We start from the raw sequence: 17,193 nt of genomic DNA, 5'->3' as shown, positions 1-17,193 counted from the left end.
AAAGACCACAGAAAGGAGAATATTTGCATTGTGTTGGATGATGCTAGATAAGTTGGTGTTAAAATCATGAATTGTATCATATACATACATGTACTTTTGATGGCTTCTGTTTGAAATTCTAGGAATGAAATCCTGACATCAACTGGTTAAGACAACAAAAGATTACAAAGTCACTTCCTTTAGCAAATTATATGATTTTTATTTATCTAATCGACTTATCACAAAATTATGTGAAATGAGTGTTAAGTGTGAAGTCATGATAGTAGAAAATATGATTATAAACGAATGAATGTGTGAGTGTAAAATAGGCCTTTTATTAAGACCTTGAATAGACCCTTTTCAATCACAGTAAAACAATATAATAATGGTAGATGTGTAGCCAGTTTCATTCGTAAACGTTTTAAATGTGCCCACATCATGACATGACCACAATAATAAAGCACCAGACCAGACAGACAAAAGACAGTGAAGAAAAGCTAATGCTGGTACTTGACTGCCATCCTGTGGTTAAACTAAGCAAATACATCTTAAATATTCAAAGCATGCAAGATGTTAATGTGTTTGTCCTGAAAGAATATAACATTTAAAAAAAATGTATGAATATAATGAAAAGAGAGAAGTAGAGGGGGGCGGTTCAGTTCATATCGTCTTTTCCTGTAGCCTGCCACTACAACATAACAAAGGCACATAAATACAAAGTATTGATCATTATGACATTTAGTATGTAAAGGAAAATAAACAAAAATAAGTATGCTTCCGCCCATCAAACAAGCCTCTGCCCATACAGCCTCCCAGCAACTATGGTTGCTTGTCACTGTTGCTTGTAGGGAACACAGTGAACAGTTGGGACCAATTTCATAGTGAAACGTTTCCTTGATGTTTAATGCAGTCTTTGAACAACCTTTAAATGTATAAATTGATGGTTCAGATTACGGGATGCCAAGGTCATATTTTTCCATATTCTGTTCCAGATCGCAAGGCATTATTGTGAAATATTGTATTATAGGCATGACATTTTGATTCCCAGTTACACCAATTTAGAATGGGTCGAAATGCTAGTGCCCGGAAAGTTTGGTATGGATAGTCCTCCTACAAGATGTAGGAAAGACTCCCTCTTTGTAAGTTTATTATTTTTTTATCCAGGATCGCTTACTTATGAATTGTATCCCAATAGTCAGAAGGGAGAGAAGGGAAGAATTGAACTACAGAAATTCACCCGTGGCAATATATTCATTTTGACAATAGATATTCTGCCAGTTAAAGCAACTGGGATGTTAGTCCATCTACTGAGGTTGGATTTGAATTGATTTGAGCATTCTGTTAAAGTTTCTTGCAATGGTTTTATCTAAGGAGGAAATATATCTACTCACAAATATTTAAAATGGGCAATGATTGGGATTCAAAAACTACATCGGGGTCTTGAGATGCAGTAGGGATGATTTGGTTAGATACATTTAATAATTTGGGATGAAGCTAAATTATTCTATATTCTTCAATGCATTTAGGAATGATTGCGGTACCAATGTCTATATACAGCTCTGGAAAAAATGAAGAGACCACTGCAAGTTGGATGGTCACAAGCCATCAAACAAAGCAGAACTGCTTAAATTTCTGCGCCAGGAGTGGCATAAAGTCACCCAACATCAATGTGAAAGACTGCTGGAGAGCATGCCAAGGCGCATGAAAGCTGTGACTGAAAATCAAGGTTATTCCACCAAATATTGATTTCTGAACTCTTTCTAAGTTAAAACATTCGTTTTGTGTTGTTTAAAAATGAATATCAACTTATTTTCTTCGCATTATTCGAGGTCTGACAACACTGCATCTTTTTTGTTATTTTGACCAGCTGTCATTTTCTGCTAATAAATGCTCTAAATGACAATATTTGGAATTTGGGAGAAATGTTGTCAGTAGTTTATAGAATAAAACAAAAATGTTCATTTTACCCAAACACATACCTATAAATAGTAAAACCAGAGAAACTGATCATTTTGCCATGGTCTGTTCATTTTCTCCACAGCAGTATAGTAAAATGTCATCCGTGTATAATGAGATTAAGTGATCAGTAGCTTTTAGGGAAGTTGGTGTTATTTCCTTCGATTGATGATTTGCCTGGGCCAGGGGTTCCATGAAGAAATCAGACAGCATTGTCTTCTGCTTCAGGTGATTCTGAACAGAGCAGAGCAGATATTGCCTGTTATAACTATGGCTGAGAGATTGGCATATAGTATTTTAATCATATTAATGAAATTGGAGCCAATTCCCATATGTTCCAAGATCAACCAGAGGTATTAACATTCTAGTCTATCAAAGATGTTCTGCATCGAGAGATAAAACAGCCCAAGAAGCTGTTGTTTCTGTTGAACCATTGTTGATATGTAACAGGTCCGGTGATTGTCCGTGGATTAATGTTTTTTAACAAACCCGCTTTGGTCTGTGACGAGCAATTTGGGTAAGAAAGTCTCGAGACGGGATGACAACATTTTGGAAAACAGTTAAATATCTGTGTTTATCAAAGATAGGGGGCAATAGTTAGAACACTGGGTGGCATCCTTACTTTTTGAATTTATTATAAGCCGAAATTTGTGCTTTATTCACATCTCTCCCAAATGAGCCTTTGTGAACGGCTGTGTTAGTCATGTCAAGCAACAGTGGACCTAATTGATTCCAATATTTGAAATAGACCTCAGGGGGAATACCATCCATCCAGGTGATTTGCCTTTATTCATGTTATCCAATGCCCTTTTAAGTTCATTGAGACAGATTCAGACAGATTTCAGATTCAGAAGTTGCTATATCAGCTAATTGGTCATTACTGCGTAGTTTGTTAGCCAGTAAACGACTGGGAGCATTACCATGATGGAACTAATGGTTGAGTCTTACTCGATGGATGGCATATTCTGCTCTCTGTCGTCTCAGTAAATACAATTCTGTCTTGCCTTTGGAAAGGGCAATATATTTCAAATTCAAAGAGAGAATAGCTTGCGTTGCCATTGTTTTTCAGAAAGGAGTGTTATATTAATTCTAGAGTTATCTTTAGTGTTGATAAGGCCATGGATGTATTCGTGCTGTGAATTGTTACAGCAAGCTTGTAGAGACCTGTGTCTCTGTGAAGTGGGGAGTGTTCCCGGGTCTGTTGAGTCGCATCCTGCTTACAACTAGCACAGCAATAATGACTGCAGTAGTACCAATGACTGATACAACCACTGCTACTACATTTGATCCAGAGGACCGCTTTAGGTTTGGACTTGGATATTGTGATATCGTAGACGTACTTGTAGTTTGAACAAATGGTACAAACCGTAACATTTTTGTGGCTTTAGCAACATTAGACATGTCAGACATCAGAGAATCCTTGTCACGAGAACGTACAGCAAAGAACATGACCGTCTCTGGTTCAGCATTGATGATGTAACTGGACAGGAAGGAATATTCCTCTGTAGAGCCTGCCTCTAGTGGTTGGATGTCAGAGGTGTTCATTAGATGTGCTCCACTGAAATTTCCTCTCAGGGCTTCCAAGTCCATGCTGACTCTGATCTCATAGGAATCAGCTGAAAGAAATGAAGCAGGACAAAGTGGAAAGGGAAAATTCAGGTTATAACACATATGTATGAGATTCACACATGGGTATTCAATGCAAATGTCTGAACTCATCTAGAAACTGTTATGGTAAATAATGATTTCAGGATCAGTAATGTTCATGATGATGATAATTAGTAGGGATAGACATTTGAAATGATCTGACTAATATCATGACATTTTTTTCAGATATCCATAGAGTCGAAATTTAAAAACATAAAAAAATGTTTTTATAAAAAAAAAATCCTATTCACTCTCGACCAATCAGAATGGCGCTTTTCTGAGGTAGTTTGGTTAACATCAACAGCGAAAGAGAAGTTTTTTGCCATGAAAGAACTGATTATGTTACAAAAAGTGTTTTGCATTGATCTGTCAGGTATTGTGCAAACTCTGTTAGGTGAGTGCCTGGAATTACTATTTAAAAGTATGGAAAATAGCATACCGATATCAGGGCAGCCTTCCGTAATGCCAAATTAAAATGCTTATTCCCTTGAGAAGATAAGGCTTAGAAGGGTGCAACATTGCATGATGGTAAAGGGCCACACCCTGTCATGCAATGCCATCCATATTCGCCTTATGGTGGCGCTACAACAATTGATTTCAAATGCAAAAATGTAAAGGTCACACCTCTCACCCCATGTGATCTGGAGTCATAAAATTCAGTACATAGGTCCTGTTCATTACAAGGAACAAATTTACCCCATAAGGTCCGCCATGATGGATTTTCCGCCATTTTGAATTTTGTGAAAAACACCTAAATAACTACATCTCTGGAACCACTGTTCTGATCTGGATGAAATATATAACATCTATGGAACAAGGTCTCTCAACGCTATATTTCCCAGGCTATTATCTCAAACAATATGGCCACTAGTGACCAATAAATATTCAGCTGGGCGTGACTTAGCACATGAATGCATATAAATCAGACATGGTTATTCATATTGTCACATGTTCCAAACACTGTCAAGACTTAACATAAAGCAAGCCCATTCAAATCGAACACATGGTGGCACAACAACAGGCACATATTTATATCTCTTGATCTGTTTGACTTGGAGTGATACAATTTAGCACACATTCTCAAGGATATGAGTCTAGCTAACCTGTTAAGTATGGTTCAGAAAAACTATTAACCCCCTAGATTCGATGTCTGCGCCCCCGCAGTCAAATTAGCATAATATAAACATCCCCATAAAAATCTGTCTGTTTAAGCTAGATATACACTGCTCAAAAAAATAAAGGGAACACTTAAACAACACAATGTAACTCCAAGTCAATCACACTTCTGTGAAATCAAACTGTCCACTTAGGAAGCAACACTGATTGACAATACATTTCACATGCTGTTGTGCAAATGGAATAGACAACAGGTGGAAATTATAGGCAATTAGCAAGACACCCCCAATAAAGGAGTGGTTCGGCAGGTGGTGACCACAGACCACTTCTCAGTTCTTACGCTTCCTGGCTGATGTTTTGGTCACTTTTGAATGCTGGCGGTGCTTTCACTCTAGTGGTAGCATGAGACGGAGTCTACAACCCACACAAGTGGCTCAGGTAGTGCAGCTCATCCAGGATGGCACATCAATGCGAGCTGTGGCAAGAAGATTTGCTGTGTCTGTCAGCGTGGTGTCCAGAGCATGGCGCTACCAGGAGACAGGCCAGTACATCAGGAGACGTGGAGGAGGCTGTAGGAGGGAAACAACCCAGCAGCAGGACCGCTACCTCCGCCTTTGTGCAAGGAGGAGCAGGAGGAGCACTGCCAAAGCCCTGCAAAATGACCTCCAGCAGGCCACAAATGTGCATGTGTCTGCTCAAATGGTCAGAAACAGACTCCATGAGGGTGGTATGAGGGCCCGACGTCCACAGGTGGGGGTTGTGCTTACAGCCCAACACCGTGCAGGACGTTTGGCATTTGCCAGAGAACACCAAGATTGGCAAATTCGCCACTGGTGCCCTGTGCTCTTCACAGATGAAAGCAGGTTCACACTGAGCACGTGACAGACGTGACAGAGTCTGGAGATACCGTGGAGAACGTTCTGCTGCCTGCAACATCCTCCAGCATGACCGGTTTGGCGGTGGGTCAGTCATGGTGTGGGGTGGCATTTCTTTGGGGGGCCGCACAGCCCTCCATGTGCTCGCCAGAGGTAGCCTGACTGCCATTAGGTACCGAGATGAGATCCTCAGACCCCTTGTGAGACCATATGCTGGTGCGGTTGGCCCTGGGTTCCTCCTAATGCAAGACAATGCTAGACCTCATGTGGCTGGAGTGTGTCAGCAGTTCCTGCAAGAGGAAGACATTGATGCTATGGACTGGCCCGCCCGTTCCCCAGACCTGAATCCAATTGAGCACATCTGGGACATCATGTCTCGCTCCATCCACCAACGCCACGTTGCACCACAGACTGTCCAGGAGTTGGCGGATGCTTTAGTCCAGGTCTGGGAGGAGATCCCTCAGGAGACCATCCGCCACCTCATCAGGAGCATGCCCAGGCATTGTAGGGAGGTCATACAGGCACATGGAGGCCACACACACTACTGAGCCTCATTTTGACTTGTTTTAAGGACATTACATCAAAGTTGGATCAGCCTGTAGTGTGGTTTTCCACTTTCATTTTGAGTGTGACTCCACATCCAGACCTCCATGGGTTGATAAATTGGATTTCCATTGATTATTTTTGTGTGATTTTGTTGTCAGCACATTCAACTATGTAAAGAAAAAAGTATTTAATAAGATTATTTATTTCATTCAGATCTAGGATGTGTTGTTTAAGTGTTCCCTTTATTTTTTTGAGCAGTATATCTTTTTTGCATTGGACGTGTCTCAATCCACCACTCTGACGATGTCGTACTTCTGCATCTGCGGTAAAAGGTGGCAGAGTTAGAGCTGGGTTTGTCAGACCATGAGACATTGCGAAAATTGGTCTTCTCACAAAATCGCACGTAGTGTCCGAAAGGTTTGGCCTACTCTCACGAACACGACAGAGATCTCTGTTTTGCTCTACGACCTCCATAAACGTCTTGTGACTCGTCTGAAGTAGGTACAGCTGATCTGCCAACTTTTGTCTGTAGCGTCCAAACAGTTTGGACTACACACTAAAGATGAGACTCTCACGAACACGTACATGTCGGTTGTTTTGCTCTAGGATGCCCACAGGCCTCACAGGATTCTTCTAAAGGTCCCCCGGTATCAGTTGAAAAAAATAAATGGAAGTACAGTATATCTGGAGACTGTTTAGTGCCAAAAATAAGGGGTTAAATACATGTACACAAAAAAATATACACTACCGTTCACCTCCGACACAACGCTGTATACTTCTCCCTTCACAGAACAGTGCAAACTGGCTCTAACCAGAATAGAAAGAGGAGTGGGAGGCCCCGGTGCACAACTGAGCAAGAGGACAAGGAAATTAGAGTGTCTAGTTTCAGAAACAGACACCTCATAAGTCCTCAACTGGCCCCTTCATTAAATAGTACCCGCAAAACACCAGTCTCAACGTCAACAGTGAAGAGGCGACTCCGGGATGCTGGCCTTCTAGGCAGAGTTCCTCTGCCCAGTGTCTCTGTCCAGCCGTTTCCAGCTACAGTAGTCATTTACAACATTAACAATGTCTACACTGTATTTCTGATCAATTTGATCTTATTTTAATGGACAAAAAATGTGCTTTTCTTTCAAAAACAAGGACATTTCTAAGTGACCCCAAACTTTTGAACGGTAGTGTATACACTGTGCCTTGGAAAAGTATTCATCCCCCTTGGCGATTTTACTATTCTGTTGCGTTCAACCTGTATTTTCTTTTATTTGGATTTCATGTGATGGACATACACAAAATAGTCCAAATTGGTGAAGTGAAATACAAAAAATTTAAAACGGAAAAGTGGTGCGTGCATATGTATTCACCCCTTTGCTATGAAGTCCCTAAATAAGATCTGGTGCAACCAATTACCTTCAGAAGTCACATAATTAGTCAAATAAAGTCCACATGTGTGCAATCTAAGTGTCACATGATCTGTCACATGATCTCAGTATATATACACCTGTTCTGAAAGGCCCCAGAGTCTTTAACACCACTGAGCAAGGGGCACCACCAAGCAAGCAGCACCATGAAGACCAAGGAGCGCTCCAAACAGGTCAGGGAGAAAGTTGTGGAGAAGTACAGATCAGGGTTGGGTAATAAAAAAATATCCGAAACTCTGAACATCCTACGGAGCCCCATTAAATCTATTATTTATAAATTGAAAGAATATGGCACCATAACAAACCTACCAAGAGAGGGCTGCCCACCTAAACTCACGGACCAGACAAGGAGGGCATTAATCAGAGAGGCAACAAAGAGACCAAAGATAACCCTGAAGGAGCTGCAAAGCTCCTCAGATTTTCCACTTCCTGGTTGGATTTTTCTCAGGTTTTTACCTGCCATATGAGTTCTGTTATACTCACAGACATGATTCAAATAGTATTAGAAGCTTCAGAGTGTTTTCAATCCAAATCCACTAATAAAATGCAAATATTTGACTCTGGGTCCGAGTAGCAGGCAGTTTACTCTGGGCACGCTTTTCATCCGAACGTGAAAATACTGCCCCCTATCCCTAACAGGTTTTAAGTAGGTGTTTTTCCCACCTGGGTTTGTGGGAGAGTTTTTTTGAGTACGTGTATATTAACTCTTCGTCACTTGCAATTTCCCACATTAAAATGCAAATCAATTTATACAATTTTTGACATGCGTTTTTCTGGATATTTTTGTTGTTATTCTGTCTCTCACTGTTCAAATTAACCTATCATTGGCTCAGGGCAGCCGAGCGGAAATGGAGGAAAACTCGCCTCCCTGCGGACCTGGCATCCTTTCACTCCCTCCTCTCTACATTTTCCTCTTCTGTCTCTGCTGCTAAAGCCACTTTCTACCACTCTAAATTCCAAGCATCTGCCTCTAACCCTAGGAAGCTCTTTGCCACCTTCTCCCCCCTCCTGAATCCTCCTCCCCCTCCCCCCCTTCCTCCCTCTCTGCGGATGACTTCGTCAACCATTTTGAAAAGAAGGTCGACGACATCCGATCCTCGTTTGCTAAGTCAAACGACACCGCTGGTCCTGCTCACACTGCCCTACCCTGTGCTTTGACCTCTTTCTCCCCTCTCTCTCCAGATGAAATCTCGCGTCTTGTGACGGCCGGCCGCCCAATAACCTACCCGCTTGACCCTATCCCCTCCTCTCTTCTCCAGACCATTTCCGGAGACCTCCCTTACCTCACCTCGCTCATCAACTCATCCTTGACCGCTGGCTACGTCCCTTCCGTCTTCAAGAGAGCGAGAGTTGCACCCCTTCTGAAAATACCTACACTCGATCCCTCCGATGTCAACAACTACAGACCAGTATCCCTTCTTTCTTTTCTCTCCAAAACTCTTGAACGTGCCGTCCTTGGCCAGCTCTCCTGCTATCTCTCTCAGAATGACCTTCTTGATCCAAATCAGTCAGGTTTCAAGACTAGTCATTCAACTGAGACTGCTCTTCTCTGTGTCACGGAGGCGCTCCGCACTGCTAAAGCTAACTCTCTCTCCTCTGCTCTCATCCTTCTAGACCTATCGGCTGCCTTTGATACTGTGAACCATCAGATCCTCCTCTCCACCCTCTCCGAGTTGGGCATCTCTGGCGCGGCCCATGCTTGGATTGCGTCTTACCTGACAGGTCGCTCCTACCAGGTGGCGTGGCGAGAATCTGTCTCCGCACCACGTGTTCTCACCACTGGTGCCCCCCAGGGCTCTGTTCTAGGCCCTCTCCTATTCTCGCTATACACCAAGTCACTTGGCTCTGTCATATCCTCACATGGTCTCTCATATCATTGCTATGCAGACGACACACAATTAATCTTCTCTTTTCCCCCTTCTGATAACCAGGTGGCGAATCGCATCTCTGCATGTCTGGCAGACATATCAGTGTGGATGACGGATCACCACCTCAAGCTGAACCTCGGCAAGACGGAGCTGCTCTTCCTCCCGGGGAAGGACTGCCCGTTCCATGATCTCGCCATCACGGTTGACAACTCCACTGTGTCCTCCTCCCAGAGTGCTAAGAACCTTGGCGTGATCCTGGACAACACCCTGTCATTCTCAACTAACATCAAGGCGGTGACCCGTTCCTGTAGGTTCATGCTCTACAACATTCGCAGAGTACGACCCTGCCTCACACAGGAAGCGGCGCAGGTCCTAATCCAGGCACTTGTCATCTCCCGTCTGGATTACTGCAACTCGCTGTTGGCTGGGCTCCCTGCCTGTGCCATTAAACCCCTACAACTCATCCAGAACGCCGCAGCCCGTCTGGTGTTCAACCTTCCCAAGTTCTCTCACGTCACCCCGCTCCTCTGCTCTCTCCACTGGCTTCCAGTTGAAGCTCGCATCCGCTACAAGACCATGGTGCTTGCCTACGGAGCTGTGAGGGGAACGGCACCTCCGTACCTTCAGGCTCTGATCAGGCCCTACACCCAAACAAGGGCACTGCGTTCATCCACCTCTGGCCTGCTCGCCTCCCTACCTCTGAGGAAGTACAGTTCCCGCTCAGCCCAGTCAAAACTGTTCGCTGCTCTGGCACCCCAATGGTGGAACAAACTCCCTCACGACGCCAGGACAGCGGAGTCAATCACCACCTTCCGGAGACACCTGAAACCCCACCTCTTTAAGGAATACATAGGATAGGATAAAGTAATCCTTCTAACCCCCCCCCCCCTTAAAAGATTTAGATGCACTATTGTAAAGTGGTTGTTCCACTGGATATCATAAGGTGAATGCACCAATTTGTAAGTCGCTCTGGATAAGAGCGTCTGCTAAATGACTTAAATGTAAAAATGTAAATGTGTTATGGTATATCCTTGTAGTTAAAAATGTCACAAGGATAATTTTATTTAATTTAGACAAACTTTTTCATTGTTAAAACAGGCTTTCACATTTTTTTCAAAAAAAATGAACACTCACTAAAGTAATCAAATACTAACGTCCGTTCGGATATCCGGATATTCGATTAAACCTGCCCATCCCTAGACGTTATGTAAATAGACTTAAAAATAAATTAGGTACTGTACCTGTGCCTTGGTCCATGTCTTCCCCAGGTGCAGTCCAGGTGAGCATCACTTTGTCCTCCTCTATCTCTGCATTCAGGTCTGTGATTTTGTTAGGGGGAAATTTGGAGGGGGGACACCAGGTGGGAGACTGACTGAGAAGCTCTCTCCTATGGCTGTTCTGGTGAAGCTGCCCACATCATCCTGTAGGTCATCCTCACTGAATGGGGGCTTTGGGGGGTTCATCACTACTTTTCCTGGAAGAGAGGGAATGGGGCAATAAGTTACATGCATTCATGTTATATCGGCACTCACAGACTTGAAATATGAGAACATTAGATATCACGTTGCAACAGACTCAAAATGTGAAAACATTCAACTTGTCACCGATGAACAACAGCAGACTGGGAGATTTACCTTTGATGACATATCCAGGTACATATGGGGCAACACTGTGTCTCTTCAATCTAACTTGTCCATTATTTTTGCCTTTGTCTTTTCTTTGCACTTTCACTTTCAAGTTGTACCTTCCTTTTTTAGAAGTGGTAAAAAATCTGGAATAGATCCCATCATTTCTAAAAGCATCAGCACCTGGAAAGAATACAGATGTGTATAATCAGAATATCTATATATTTCTCTCAGACAGTGATGGAATGGATAACAATCCAAAAAGTCATGTTATGCATGTATTTTACCATTCTGCTACTTCTCCATTATGGCTCTAACTGAGCTGCTCCATTATGTCTCAAACTGAGCTGCTCCATTATGGCTCTAACTGAGCTGCTCCATTATGGCTCTAACTGAGCTGCTCCATTATTGCTCTAATTGACCTGCTCCATTATTGCTCTAACTGACCTGCTCCGTTATTGTTCTAACTGACCTGCTCTGTTATTGCTCTAACTAAGCTGCTCCTTTATTGCTCTAACTGACCTGCTCCGTTATGTCTCTAACTGACCCGCTCCATTATGGCTCTAAATGACCTGCTCCATTATGTCTCTAGCTGACCTGCTCCATTATGGCTCTAACTAACCTGCTCCATTATGTATCTAACTGACCTGCTCCATCATGGCTCTTGCTGACCTGCTCCATTATGGTTCTAACTGACCTGCTCCATTATCCAGCAGTTCTAGCTGATATTGGTCCCCAGCATCAGACTCCAGTGTGGCCATCACATCTGCCAGAATCACTGGAACACCTTTCTGGTTGACCTCTGCATACACCAACATGGGTTTGCTGCCATCAATGGACTGTTGGCTCATGTAAGCCTTGACCGTGACTGGAGGTATGGCTTCACTGACAGCACGACTTGTTATTGTTATTGTTATAGACTGATCTGACAGTGTATTTTTTATGGTATATGTCCAATCTCCAGTCTAGAAATAAACAATAAGGAAATTGTTCAAATGAGTCAGAAAGGGTTGAGTAGTTCATTAGTTCTTAATCACATTCACAAGATTAATGCATAGGGTTTAAACAACTCATGTTTGTATCAGGCTCCCCATATGGAGCTTTATCATTATTGATAGTATGATACAATTAAAGTAACAAAAACACTTTACATGTTCAACAACAGGACATGGAAAACAATACCTCTGCTGTCCCTTGAATAACTAAGGAGTGTGTTTTTGAAATAGAAGAAGGTTGAAAATCAATAAAATCGTAGATTTGTCCAGATGGGCTTTTTATTTCAATATCCTCTGGTGATTGACTTTCATGGAGCACCAAAAAGGTGGTTTTATTCCCAACTGTGTGATCAACAGACACAGTCCCATTGAGAATTCCTTTTCTTTTCATTCCAGAACTATCAAGCTGTTAAGGAAAATGTACAGAGTGAAAATAAAAACATGTCATTTAAAAATATATTGTTAGAGTGTTTGGTAATACTTAACATCTATAAGCTAATAACGTTTTTAATTATTTGTAAGCATTTATAATCATCTATACGTTTTATAAGCAATACAATTAATTATAATTTATAACAAATACAATAATTTCTAAAGCATTTATTAACATTCATAAGCATTTACAATGACTTCTATCTCACCAAGATTGTCTGATGTGTGAAATCGCCGTTGGTTGTGGTAAGTGAAGCAAATACATTCACAAGTTCAGTTTGATCCAGATTATCAGATGCATAGAAATATTTCCCACCTGAAACATAAATAAGAACAAGTAGAATGAAGATAATTGACAATGAATTGAAAAGAGTATGCATACAAAATGTGACTTTCTCATCTGCCTTAAAGGGAAAATCCACTGCTGATACAGTCCCAAAATATGCATTTTGCTTCCTCGTGTTGATGTTGCCTGTGACACTTTGCTTCTTCAAAGTCCAAAATCTTGAAAACTTGACCGCTGACATGCAAAATATTGTGGTACTGTACAGTATTAACAGTGGAATAATGAAAAATCCCAAATATCGTTTTTGAGTGGATAGTCCCTTTAAAGGCTAATACAATGTAACGTCCGTGAGTTAAATATTCTTCCTATGATGGTCCTTTGATTAAATCTTACCTGATATTTCTGACATCCTTTTCAACTCTTTGTTTGCACTTGGTCCAAGAGCAATTGTATTTACAATGGCACCACTTTCTTTAACCTCAGACACACAATCTAATTCTGATTCCCCATCAGTTAAAAGGATGATTTCATCTCCCATTGTATTGCCATTGTCTTTGCATAACTCCTGAAAATCAACATAGATTTTTTTGGGAAAACATAAAAAGGTGTAAAAAAACATAAAAAACTGACCCATGTAGGCTACACTTGCATTACATCTTCAAGGGGCAGTGCAGTTAAAAAGGTGATTTCCTGTATTTTTTTTAAATGTCATTTCCACACTATGAGGTCGAAATAAAATTATAATAATGCCCTTTTTGTGTAAATGCTGTTTGAATTTTTTTTTGCTGGAATTTCAGCCAGTTCAGGCAAGATGGAACTTTTGCCCCACATCAGGACGTCACAATGTGATCTGATTATAATAGACCAATGAATGTTTAACTGGGTAAGGTGGGGTCTGGACCAACCTATCAGCCAATCAGTGCTGTTTATGTAAATATCTTCACATTTGTTTTCTAACACTCACTTGATCAGAGGCCAAAGAAAAGTAAATAATTACAAATATATTTTGGAGTTATTTTCATTAAATTAACACACACAGTGATGATTTAAAAATACAATTACAAAGACTGCATGGGGGTTTAAAAAAATATGTGGTAGCATATTTACCTCAAAACCTTTTTTAAGTCCTTTACAAATGTCAGTGCCTCCAATAGCTTCAACTGGCAAATAGTTCACAAGTTGCGTTCTTGATTCTTCACGATGGATTACAGTTAAAGGTTTTAAAGTTGTGGCATAATTTGTGAATGTTACAATCCCAACATAGGAATTATCTTCCACTATAGTTGTCAGGAACAGAGATGCTGCTTGTTGCTGTTGCAATATTCTTGAGCCCTTAAAAGTAAACATTAGAACAGTCTGATGTTAGACAAACTTTAACGTATTGATAACACAGACAAATGCTGAAGGGCTGGGTACATACCCTTAATAACAGTAACTACTAGAAAAAATATTTGTAATATTGAAATGAAAACTAGACACGGTAACAATTTATAACAAATCCACATAATAAAGCATTTATAATGGATTATTACATAGATTATTCATCATTTAGTAATCATTACTCACACATTTGTAAATGTTAGTAACCTAGTTATTCACACATTTATAAACAACCTTCAAAGTATTTAATAATGATTTAATAAGATGTTTGATATAGGTCCTTATAAACCATTTACTAATCATTAGATGTCTTTTTGCGTGACCTTATCTAAAGTGTGGGCTATTTATACTTTACAAATGTTTTGAGTGACGTGTGTAATATACAGTATATATTTCATCAGGTACTGCTGGAATGTCTACCAATGGCATGTCCTTCTTTTTGTGATAAATTACGCTGGTCACTCAAACATTTAAAATATTTATAAAGTATAAATAGCCCACATTTTAGATGAGGCCACATAAAAAGACTTACTTAATGATTAGTAAATGGTTTATAAGGACCTATATTAAATAAGTTATGAACTGAGTAATGATTCATAAATGATGAATGAACAATTTACTAATCCATAATAAATGCTTTAAGTTGTGCTACCCTAGACAATTATACTGATATTGCAGTAACGTACATGCATGCTTCCTGAAACATCAAGGACCAGACAGACAACTCTCTGTCCCCTCTGCATCACAGTGAACCTAGGTGCTGGATGTGGTCCTTTCAGAGGCTGGACATTGGCTTTGGCATCCACTGAGCTTGTGAAAATAACGTCCATCACATCTCTGTTGTCACACATCCTGTTCTGTGCATTAGGGGCCTCCCTGTTGTGTGTTTTCTTGGAGCAGAATCTTGTAACCTTGAGTGTGTACATAAATAAAAGTTTGTCAAAACTGAGAATGATGCAGTTGAGAAAGACAGCATACACTCTTAGAAAAAAGGGTTCCAAAAAGGTTCTTCGGCTGTCCCCATAGGAGAACCCTTTTTGGTTCCAGGTATAACCCTTTTTGACACCAGGTATAACTATTTTGGGTTCCATGTAGAATCCTCTGGGGAAGGGTTCTACACGGAACCCAATAGGGTTCCACGTAGGACAGTCGAAAAACCCTTTTAGGTTCTTAGATAGCACCTTTTTTTAAAGTGTCTTTATAATCATAACTTACCTTATGTAAACTTGGATAGGACATTAAAGATGCAGTTTTCTCCCAATGTTCGCTGTCTGCTAAGAACACACAGTCCTGTGTATATAGCTTGGTGTTTGGGTCAATGTGTGTGCATTTTGTGTGGTTAATTCTGTTGACAATTTGACCATAAAGCTCTACGGAACATCTGTGAAATTAGTAAGAGAATGTTGAGAATGCACAATGAATGTGAAACTGGTTCAAACAAAAGTAAAGATAAAACTGCAAAATGTACAGTATCTTCAAATGTCGTACATGATCTGATATTAGTTATACTGTTACTGTGTAGGACTGGACAGTGGGAAAGAGTTTAAGAGACAAGGTTACCTAGTTGCCTGAATACCACCGTGTGCACCCTTGTAGAATGGCTGCCCGTCATCATTTTCATCATAAACTCCCCATCTCAGGTGAGCCCATTCATGCACCAGGACTTTACCTAAGAGACAAGTCATTCATTTCCTTAATTCCATAAGCTTGTGAGCCTACTGTAAACTCAGTCTTGTTCATTTATTCAGGATTTATTTATTTATGATTTTAAAGAATCATAATTGTTATGTGTTTAAATTACTTAGACTTCTGTTTATGGTGGTACCTCTTACCTCTGGGTCCATACAGTTTAATGAGTTCATCATCTAACATGAATTTAGTGGTCAAATGTGTGTACCGGCTCTCAGATCCACATTGACCATACTGCAGGGTGTAAGGTTGATCTCCATATGCACGATTTTCCTCATTAATGACTATGTTGGCCTAAAATAGAGAACAAAGCCTTTTAGCAATGAAATGCTATGCTGTCTGAAAAATATTGCCATGAAGCTTCATCTGTTGCAGTTGGTTATAACAATAATATTCATACTTTTTCATAGGTTTCAGTCTTTGTTCTTCCATAGTCTCCTTGAGACCAGTTTGGTGGCACTAGTATTGTTATCTCTTCAAAGTAGAATTTGCCCTCAGTGGCTGTAAAGAGTACGGATGACGCATCGCTCACCATGTCCTGAAACACAAATTATATACGTATATTGAACAATATTTGACAACAAATGTGTTTCTTCTTGGTTTATCTATACCCTTTAAATCACTTATCCAAACATACTGAAGCACTTGCGAGGTAAACGTGAATGCTGTATACCAGGAATCATTAACTAGATTCAGCCGTGGGACGATTTTTTCTTGAGCGGATGGTTGGGGGGCCGCAACATAATTACAAATAATTTGTAGGCTGCAAATTGACCGCAAGAAGCCCAAACAGATATAATGTTTGGCTAAAACATAATAATTTCAAACCTTGCTTACATTTGTATACGATCGCAATTGTTTCTATATTATGAGTGGGAATACTTGGGAACAGATTTCTTCAATTAAAATCATTTGGAGCTGATTTCCTTTTCATATTTTTTTTCGCAGTCTTATGTCCAACAATTATTTATTTATTTTATAATTATTTTATTGTATTTTTTGATCAGAAAAATTTGGGAGGCCAAATAAAACCACCAGTTGGGGATCCCTGCTGTATATGTATACCTAAAACAAGTAACATGGAAGCAAATTGTCTCTAACTGTTGGTTTATAATCTTTACCTTGATTCTCTTGATGAGCAGTGGGTTCTCAGGCACCACTGGGTTAATAGCAATCAGAACATCTGTGTATCCATTTCCTTCCAGCTTTATCCCAAAGGTAGATCCTGACAAGAAGACCAGCAGCAACACAGCCACTGCTTCAGAAGCCATGGTGATAGATCTGCTGATATAACCGGGAAAGCGTTCATAAGTGAAAGGATTTGACCCTACTGAGACACAACACTTGGAGCGTAGCACAATGTTGTTTTTCTTCACAAAAG

The 17,193-nt window shown here is 40.6% G+C and overlaps 1 protein-coding gene across 1 annotated transcript; it reads right to left on the bottom strand.

The window, feature by feature from the left end:
• Positions 1 to 634: 634 nt before the first annotated feature.
• Positions 635 to 16,210, bottom strand: LOC115157902 (calcium-activated chloride channel regulator 4A-like). The gene is given in 11 exon segments (XM_029706237.1): positions 635 to 667; positions 3,373 to 3,644; positions 10,623 to 10,749; positions 10,752 to 10,879; positions 11,040 to 11,237; positions 11,728 to 11,988; positions 12,191 to 12,431; positions 12,661 to 13,071; positions 13,129 to 13,382; positions 14,791 to 15,304; positions 15,683 to 16,210. Coding segments are annotated over 11 exon segments (2,565 nt in total). The 5' UTR covers positions 15,809 to 16,210.
• Positions 16,211 to 17,193: the final 983 nt, after the last annotated feature.

Source organism: Salmo trutta, chromosome 22, assembly GCF_901001165.1.
Source record: "Salmo trutta chromosome 22, fSalTru1.1, whole genome shotgun sequence".
NCBI lineage: Eukaryota > Metazoa > Chordata > Actinopteri > Salmoniformes > Salmonidae > Salmo > Salmo trutta.
Note: the sequence above shows the minus strand (reverse complement) of the source record. Positions and strands in the feature narration are given on the sequence as shown.